Here is a 10,462-nt window from a genome sequence, read left to right as displayed (position 1 = left end):
CAACCCTATCATGAATATATTCATTCCGCATTTTGTCTCTAAGTGTAAAGCCACTCATCCACCTAATCATTCTCATCTCGGCAACACTTAACTTATTATTATGCTTCTCTTTTAAAGGCCAACATTCAACACCATAGAGAATTGCCGGTCTCACCACCGTCTTATAAAATTTTCCTTTCAGTCTTAGCGGTACTTTTCTATCACACAAAAGGCCCGAAACATTCCTCCACTTCAACCAACCAACTTGAATTCTACTATTAACATCCCCATCTATATCACCATTACTTTGGACAACGGACCCAAGATATCTGAATCGTTCACACCTTTTAAAATAAGTACAAATTACTGTACTTATTTTTATGGATCTCCTGCACGAGTTATCTTTGAATCACGATCTTCAAAGTTCCTCCAGAACGACAAGAATGAGGTGTTGGCTATAACATTATACATTCTGTCACAGAACGAATCAATTAGAGATGCTATGGAGAGATTTCATCATTCATCAGAAATAGTAAGCCGTTACTTCTCCAAAGACATACAAACACTTCTTGGTTTGACAGCTCAAATCATTAAGTCAGAGGATCCAACATTTACTAGTACTCTACGACAAATTGCTAATGATGACCGTTAGATGCCTTTTTTTAAGAAAACTATTAGTTTCTTTCTGTTACCATCAAAATATAAATATTTTCTTACGCAAGTGAAACATAACTACATAGGTGCAATTGACGGTACTCACGTCGATGCCCGACTACCCAGCCAAAGGTGACGTACATTGGTCGTAATGACTCAACAACACAAAATGTCATGACGGTATGTGACTTCAATATGTGTTTCACTTTTGTCATGGCGGGCTGGGAAGAGAGTGCACATGACAATCAGATTTTCTCCTATGCAACTAAGAATAGATTACAGTGTTTTCCTCACCCGCCTTTAAGTATGATTTGATTGGTAAACGTAGTAGTTATATCTTTTTATTTGTCATTAACATCTTCCATAACAGGAAAATATTATTTGGTTGATGCTAGATATCCCATGCAGAGGGGATAACCGAAGCCATATCCAGACACTAGATATCATATTTCATATTTTGAGCAAGTGACACCATCCGGGGTAGAAAAGAAATGTTTAACAAACGTCACTTCTCTTTACGCGGGGTAATTGAAAGAACATTTGGGGTTTGAAAGAAGATATGGGTCATCTTACGTGATATGTCGACGTATTCATTTCAAAAGCAGGTGCATATTGTGGTGGCAACAATGATACTTCATAACTTCATCCGACAACATCCTTCACGTTCAGATATAGACTTTAGTATGACTGATAATGATGAACTGATTGTCTTTGAAGAGCCATCAGAATTTGTGGTTGAGTCTTGAGTACATGAGGATGAGATTGACTCTAATGATTTTGAGGTTCATGACGCTGAGGATGTGGCTGAAATGACTGCTTTGAGGGAGTCTATCGCAGATGATATTTATAGCAGCTGATCCGCCAAGTTTTATTCATTTCATATAATATAGGTTTATTTTCATTTGCATATATTTTTTTAAGGATGTGACGATTGATGTTTTTTTTGCATCTATAGCAACATGACTTCTAGGATTTTGGGGACAAACAAAGTTGTTTTGTGTAACTCGGACTACCTGCTCCGTTACTCACGTCACGTCAGCCACACAACAGTGGGAGACGGTTTTACGGTTGTCGCAAGGGTTTCTCAGCTCGTTGTGGTTTCTTCCGATGGTATGATGGTCCAACATGTTACACTGCTAGCAGTGATCGGGATACGATGATTTCTCATGTTGACAGTGCAGTTGAGGACAGACATATTTAGAGTTTGAAATTGAATATTTTTAATATTTCTCATTGTAATTGTAATTGTATTTATCCTTTTTTTATTTCTTCTGATACTCACGAGAGTGTGAAAACTGCATGTTATCTTTTGGAATTGATCTGTGATGATTTCAGGCTTTCTATTATATGCTTCTAATCTTATTTTAGTTCAGTTGCAAATAATTTTACCAAACAGAGACCATGAATGTCATTTATACAACAACTATATATAAGTTATTCTGAATAAGCTGCCCCAAATAACAAACAAACTTATTTTGATAATCTCAGATTATAAATAACCAAACAACAAATCAGCTTATTCTGACAATCTACAGATTATCAGATTATCAGAATAATCTATTTATCACCAGATTATAAATAATCAACAACTGTCCCAAACAGACCCACTAATGCAACTATCTTTTGTTTGATTATTGTGCTCGTGCTTGGACCAGGGTTGTGATGAAGTATTTATCCAAATTAACCTATGGCATCCTTATCACCGTTATTAAATTTTAAAAATTTCTTGAAGCCATTAATTCAGTTTTTCCTATAATGCCCTCGCTTCCTAGGAACAGGAAAAATGGCATTACAAAACTTGGAGACAGCACAAAAGAATTGCTATGGCTTTCTAGAAAAATCAGGATCAGGCGTTGCTAATCTACATATTATCAAAATAATAGACAGCTGGAATTCAAGCATTCTCTCAGAATTAAAAGCTATGCTCTGCTTACCCAAATGGTCGACATCATAGTTAGGAGGTATCTCCAATCGACGAAACTTAAATTGAATAAGAAAAACAGGACCTGTGCTCAAAAAAATAAAAAAAATAAAAAAAGATACAAGAACATTATGGTGAAAATCATATCTAGAGTCTAAGAAGGAAGAAGTAAGTACATCAAGCACATATATAAATATGAACGAAAAGGCGTCATTAATTTTAGGATGACCTGTAGTACATCTAGGACAAACATTGCCAGTTACACTTGCATCTGATATTGCTCCCGGAAGCCAAACTACATTTCTACACTGCACGAAAAGTAAAATTAAGCAGACAACTAAGGCAAAAAAAACGTACAAGTTCGCAAGGTACAAGAAATCATCATATTTTGAAAATAATTAATTCCATTATATTAGAGTTGTTGTGTGTCGGAATATTCGCGGCGATACAGTGATAATTTAGGGCCCGTTTGAGGCAGCTTATAAATGCGGGCGGTGTTTTCAAAACGCCCGCCGTACTGTTTGGTTCGCGCGTTTCGCCAGCTTATCCGAAACCGTGTTTGGGTTTTCACACTAAACGCAAGCCGCGGACCGCGTTTCAGGATAAACAACTTATCTTGAAACGCACATGCCCCAAATGCACCTTTAATCTCTCAACGTTGTATGAAAATTCAACGCACGCACAGATGATTGAAAAGTAACATGAGAAGATATCATGTTTTTTTATGTGGAAAAATCTGGAAATAAAAAATCACGGGCTTAGCCCAGATAAAGTAAACCACTATAAATGTGTAATTACAAAGATATATCATTGTCCCACAATTGGCAAAAAAAGGTTACAACGCTACACCAAGTACAACACTTATTCAAGCATTGTGTACAAAACACTTTACAAGTTTAAAGAATTTCATCATATTCAGAGTACTGCGGTTGAAAGTATTCATCGGCAAAAGTAATTGTTGGATCTTGAATACGACATTATTCAATACTTCATATGCAGAATACTTCGTATAACCGTATTCAGGATAACTAGTTGTACCGTATTTAAGGATGTGCCGTTGCATAATATAATTGACAAACTACAACAAGCAGGGGTCGGTTGATGATGGTCAGCGGCTACAGAGGCTGAAAATTATTGTTGAATCTTCAATCTAAAACAAAACTAGAATTTGATTCCCTCCAAGTGAAAAGAGGGGTCTATTTATAGGCTCTAGGGGAGGGGGATTTTGGTTATTTTAATAATAACTCTCATAACCACCTAATCGAACGACCCACATTGATTCTCTTTGATTATATAAGATCTTTTATGATTTGAAAGTTTAATTGATTTCATAATTAATTGAGTTTGGGCTCGTTCAATTTAATTGTAGACACGTCAAATTTGGAGTTCATTTGACCCTCCGATTAACTACCCAAAACCTCAAAACATGGTTCAATGGCTTAATTCGTGTTTGATCAGACTTGGATTGGATCACTTATGGTATCAATGGGTTCACCTTGTCGAGACAGACAGTTTGACCATAAATTTGTTGAAATCGGTGCTCTGAATGATCTTTAATTTGAATTGAAATGTTTCTTGCACAAAAAACCGCCTCGAGATTCATCCCAAATGATAAAATTGGTTGATGATGAATCAAGAGTGTACGTATCAGCAACTTACAGCTTGAGCAAATAAGGATTAGTAAAATTTTTCACCATCAGATTTTTTTTTTTAAATTCAATTAGGAAAGTTAGCATCTCTTATGACCTGAAAAAGGAAAAAATATATTCACAGAAGGCAAGTAAAATGCAGATTCCTCGGTAACAACATGCAAACTAGTATTATCATGAAAGGATTGTCCGTAACCAAAACAATAACATGTGATAGAGTGACTAAAGTTGCCACAACGCTAATATGGTAAATATATAAAATGATAATCTATAGATAGAAACCTAAGATTTATTTTGTCGTTAGGTATGGGTGAATAAGAAGGATGAAAAAGAGACTTATGAAAACCAAGCAATGTCATGATATATGAAATGGATATCATGAAACATATGTAATGGTGTCGTTTGAGATGGAAAAAGCATCATTAAAAGTCGATACAAGATGGTCAGAACTATGGAAAATGTCATTTCTATAATCTTTACAAGCCTACAATAGATTTTTACTCAAGTTCAAGATTTTGGTAAAATTGAAATAATGAAATTTTAACTGTTGTGCTAAAATTGAATTGCTCAATGATTTGGTGTAATATGAGTTTTCCATTGATTTTTTTTCATATTTAGGGTCTGTTTGGGGCAACTGCAGCTTATCCAGTTTATGCTGATAAACAGCTTATCTTGATAATCTGTTGATGAGCAGCTGATCCGGATAAGCTGACTGACTGTTTGGTTTGTGCGTTTGAAAAACAGTTGATTCTTGATAAATGATCATTCGGCTCCTGTTCTGGATAAACTGTTTAGCTGTTTGGTTTGTGCGTTTTGTAAATAATTTATTTGCTGATTTTTTTAGTTAAATGATAAATCTGTCATGCAGAATTTATAATTTTCTCAATAAAACGACAATGTATACATGTTAGTATACATGTTAGATATTTTATATGTTAGATATTTTATAACCAATTAACCCTCTTCAGACTCATTCGACACATACAGACCACCGAAAAATTGCAACATAATATTATTTTATATGGAATGTGACAAGTTTGTAAAATTTAAGTTCAAATGTTAAGCCATGAAAATACAAAAAAGTTGAGTTACATTTTTATAACTCAAATATTTCTGAGCACATCAAAGAAGAACAGTTACATATACAAAAGTGAAATACACATTCACATACTAATATGTAGTATAATGAGACCCAAAAAATCATAATAAAATTACAATTATAAGTACGATAATATTAATTTTAAAATGCCCCTATTTATAATCCCAAATAGGGTTGTTTTAGCTGATCTATAGCAGTAAATATCGCCAAACAATTACAATTGTGTCTAACAATATATTAATGTACAACTTGTGCACATATTTTCTTCTATAAAATTAACCTTAACAATCCTAATTCGCTTCTACTTTTCTAAAAAATTAACCTTAACAATTTGAAGCAAAAACAACTTAAAAAAAAATTAAACTTGATCAGTAACAAACAATGGTGGTCAAAATTACTCAAAAAAATCATGTTGTATGCACATGCTTTACTTGCAAAATAACATTACTGAAGATTTACATATATGTATGCACATGTTTTACTTGCAAAATAGCATTACGGAAGACATACATGCCACTAAATTAAAATAAACAGTGCAGGATCTAATAAAAAATATAAAAAATGTTCTCAGTATAGAAGTTGAAGGCAATAGTATCCGCTTTAAAACAACAAGCTGAATCTTTAAAACAACAAGCTGAATGGACAACAAGCTGAATGGCTCAACCATGGCAATGTAAAGGACATCCAGGGCCATGTGAGAGATGTCATCGGACTGGTTAGTTCCTCTCCTCCGAATTGCTCTGAATTGCTGCCCCAGTAAGGTCAAGCTGTGGCCTTGAACCATAACGATTCATGGAGCTCGTCCTCAAAGGTGCAATCTCCTTCTCTTCCCCCTTCACCTTAGTGTACCCCTCCAAACTCTTCCCTCTGTTAAATGATAAGAAAAAAAAATTGCTTCTGAAGAGATTGCTTGAGAATAAGAGAGAAAATGATTTGGAAAAAAAAACCTAATATTTTTTTACATTTTTAGCTTCATCGTTTCCCATGAACTGGGAAGAGATGGCGAGGAAGAAAGAGCGGAAGGTAGAGGGGAGGACTTTACCTTGTTCGTTTTCCACGAACTTGGAAGAGATCGCGGGGAAGAAGTAGAGGAGCGGACGGAAGCGGTGAGGGAGGGAGGCGACGAAAGAAGGGCATCCAAGGGAAAAATCACTCGACGCGGATCGAAGACGCGGGCCACGGGGTCAATCCTGTAGTCGTGTCTATTAAGTAATTTAAAACACTGTTCTCCGTTAAGCTATGAAAACGCGCGAAACAAACGCGACGGCGACGTTTGTAAAACGCCGCCAGCAGTTATAAGCTGCCCCAAACGGGGCCTTAATCAATCATTGCATTCTTAACTGGATTCAAATTCTAACATTTTCTTGGTTTGAATCTATAGGAAACTTTAGTTCACTTAGTTGTCTTTGATATGCATTTCTAGCTTTCATTGCACATCCTAGCTTTAGTAGAAGCTGTGGGCCCAGAACAATGCATCATTATTAACTGAAATGCACAACTAAGGGTCTGTTTGGGGCAGATGCAGCTTATCCAGCTTATGCAAATAAGCTGTTTATCCTGATAAGCTGGTGATAAACAGTAAATTTAGATAAGTTGTTTGTCTGTTTGATTTGTGAGTTTGGAAAACAGCTGATTCTGGATAAATGATTATTCTGCCCCTGTTTCTGATAAGCTGTTTAGTTTTTTGGTTTGTGTGTTTTGTAAACAGCTTATTTACAGATTTTTTAGTTACATGAATAATCTGACACGCAAAATTTGTAATGTTGTCTACAAAACTGCAATATCTGTCCCTTAAATATTTTAGAATCAACTAAACCCTTTCAGACTTTCGACTCAAATAAAACACCCAAAAAATTTACCCATTTCCCACACTAACAAACCCCTTCAGCATTTACATATCTGTCGACGATAAAAGTTGGGTTGGGGGAGTTTCCCGTAAGAAGTTGTCGGTCACCGGAATCATAATCTTGTCGCTCGCTTCGGAACGACGCTTTAATTTACATATAGATTTAAGTTTAGAAAAATATAAAATCAAACTGACCCCATATTTTTCATAGTTTAAATGAAAGAGCGTTTTACCTCAAACCATGTATCTATCCCGAGGGATAAACACAAGACTTGAGGATGAGACTCGATCAAAGAAAAGTGTTTGACTTCTTTTTGTTTTGAAAAACCGTTTTATTTGCCGACAAATTCCCATATTTAATACGAAAAATTAAATAGGGTTCATTTTAAGCTGGGTTCGGAAAAGATTCCTATAAGGGCAACCCCATTTAGTTAATTACATCTTAAATGACCAAAATCAATTAAAAATACTCTCGATAAAAATCAGGAAAAATTATCTTCAAGGACTTCAAAAGGATGAGACTTTTCAACGAAATTTTCAACGAAATCGGACCAACGAAATCGGACAAAGAAGTGTGAAAGGGAAATGACTCAAGTTTGGAACATTTATTACAAAATCCAAAGGAAGAAGACTAGAGGATGCCACAGATCCAGATGAGATCCTTGGTGACTTCCCAGTCTACCCTATAGTGTCTACCCTATAGTGACTTCCCAGTCTACCCTATAGTTTGGCTTCAGTTTCGAGGAGAAATATTCAAGTGTTTTATCCTGCCAAGGGCTTACATTTAGGGCTTACATTCGTGTGAAACGATCATACAAATAGTCTGGAAGATGTGAGGATTTAGGTCGTAACGAACGACAACCTCAGAATCATAAAACGAGTTAGGGTTTAGATCGTATATCAGAGCTATACAAATGCCTAACGAAAAGGTTGAGGATTTATGCTGCGCTAAGCGAACAACCTCGAAATCCTATGGATTGTTATTTTAATTTCTAGGAAAGGAATGGTTTAGCTGGGGAAGACATGTTCTGTTGTTGAAGATGGTTGTGCTGCCCACCGCGCTAATTCCAAGTTCCTTATCGTGACGAGTTTAAGTTTTCTAGGGTGTCAGGTTATGATGTCAAATCCAGCGGCCCTATGGTTGTAGTTCTTCAAATATTTTTATAGATAACATGTTGAAATTGTATAGTGTATAGCATAACAGTAGAATATGTAACACATGACAAGTAGTAGGGTATATAGTAAAGAAAGCAATACAACATGCAGTGTGAAAAAAATTAAAATATACAACAGAGAAGTGATTATAAGAGAATAATATGTTGTAAACACAAGACAAACCTATATACCTGGGAGATCCATTGTTCCTTAGGTGTAACTGATGCAGCAGGTACAAGCAACAAAATTTGATGAAGCAGACTGAAATGCTTTATATAAACTAAAACAAAGAAACATCATCAGAAATCTCGAGAAAGTTCGTCAAAAGACTCACGCAAGAGAAATGCGAGGAAATCGACGAATCAACAAATTGATTAAAATCGTAGAAAACACAAAAAAATCCCAAAAAGCGAACACGAGTGCTTTGTCCAAAAAATTCGATAATCCATATGAAAAAGTTCGAAAAAAAGGGACCGCAAGCACTCGGGTCGGGGCTAGACTCAGCTATATATTAGTACTCGAGGGTTGTCGAATGCTACTCGGTCACCCGGATATATAAAACCCGCCACTCAGCTAGAAGGGTGTCCTATTGAACCTAACTTAGGAGGGTATTCCTTAGCCTAAACAGGTGATCAACAGGTGAACAACCAATGTTTAAAATGTATTTAAAATTTATGTTTTCAGCATGCGCATAAGTTTCAAACATGCAAAAAGTGAGCCATATCAATTTTGTTTGTAGCGAAAAATGTATTTTTGTTTTAGAAAAAGGTGTATCTGTTCTTATCAAATTTATTTTTATCAATTTTGAAAAGTAGTTGTCCACGAGTCCATCTCGTTGTCGGGCATAAGACAACCAACAACCTAAGAAGGTTCATAAAACCCCTTAGTCTTGTGTCGGTGAATGATATTGTCATCCTACAGCTCACCGGGTTCCTGAATCGAATCCCGATGTCGTAGGATGACATATCATTCTGCTCTATCCCCGATGTGCCTTTGTCATCACCGCCCTAAGCCCCAAAACAAAACCGACCTACTTGCCACATTGTTTGATGGTTTCACGTATAACAAAAGGCTATACGTGGATACTAATGTGTAGAACATAAACATAAAAAAACTGAACCAAGAAGCAAGAAAAAAAAGAACAAAAATAGGGTGAGAGAGAGGTGAGACTAATCCACCTAAAACATCGTAAAGAACGAAGGATGAATCAACTCTCAAAACTCATGACGAAAAGACCTGAAAAGGAAAACCCGAAGATCCTTGAATCAATCCGAAAGAATATCACTTTCTCACATTTTTTTATAAGTGGATCAACCCAAGTCAATGTGACAGTCACAAACATGACTCTACCACTAACTACATGTTCACACACGCCCGAGCCTGCATTCAAACGATATCATGATTTTAATGTCAAACTCCCGAAACATCCTTTATGAATTCAATTTAAACCAACCACATGCTCCTCTAAAAATGAATTGTCAAATTCCACAACTCGAACAAAAGGAAAGTATCCCAGGGACAGCAACCATTTATACTTCCAAAATCACGCCAACATCAAAGTCATCCAATTCCAAATGTAATCTAAAGCTTCATATGTTACATAAGCATAAAAACATCTAGCTAAAACCACATATATGCTCACAAATAAAAAGAGATGAACAACAGCTAAGGCTCTCGGCCAAGGCAACCCAAGGAACAACAAGGCTCGCGGTTAAGGCAAACCAAACTAACTATATAAGGATCTTTGATATACATAAGAGAGTGTAAAATATAATCATAATTTCAATCCACCTACAATCATCTAAGTAGTTCAAGCCCAACAAGAATGACTAAATCGCACCAAACAACCTCCAATAGGTCTCACGGGTAAGGACTGCAAGAGCAAATCTCAATGGTGAGCTCACTAGTAGGACCAAAGGGGGAGGCTAACTCAACCACATCACAAACCCACGGCTAGAAACCAAACAAATATCAAAACTGCATCCTTATAAACTTCCAAATCAATCTACCAAAACCAGCTAACAGTCCTCGAATAAGGACAACACAGTACGCCAAAACAGGCTCTCGGGTACGAGCTAAGGCCAACAAAAATCAAAACCCAAGCCACTTCTCGGGTAGGGGCAGAACAAGGCAAAATCGAGCCCCAAGCCAGAGCCAAA

General features: G+C 36.2%; 1 protein-coding gene across 1 annotated transcript in view; it reads right to left on the bottom strand.

Annotated features, from left to right (window-relative positions):
• LOC110028783 (DNA topoisomerase 3-alpha) overlaps positions 1-10,462 on the bottom strand; it is a 152,681-nt gene that overhangs the window by 11,894 nt on the left and 130,325 nt on the right. The window contains exons 20-21 of the mRNA XM_020730774.1: positions 2,784-2,862; positions 2,568-2,639 (exon numbers count right to left, since the gene is read on the bottom strand). Coding sequence (XP_020586433.1) covers positions 2,568-2,639; positions 2,784-2,862 — 151 coding nt within the window. The remainder of the gene's footprint in view (positions 1-2,567; positions 2,640-2,783; positions 2,863-10,462) is intronic.

This window comes from Phalaenopsis equestris, unplaced genomic scaffold, assembly GCF_001263595.1.
Source record: "Phalaenopsis equestris unplaced genomic scaffold, ASM126359v1 Scaffold000531, whole genome shotgun sequence".
Classification (NCBI taxonomy): domain Eukaryota; kingdom Viridiplantae; phylum Streptophyta; class Magnoliopsida; order Asparagales; family Orchidaceae; genus Phalaenopsis; species Phalaenopsis equestris.
The sequence above is the reverse complement of the archived record's forward strand: the minus strand, read 5'-3'. Positions and strand labels throughout refer to the sequence as shown.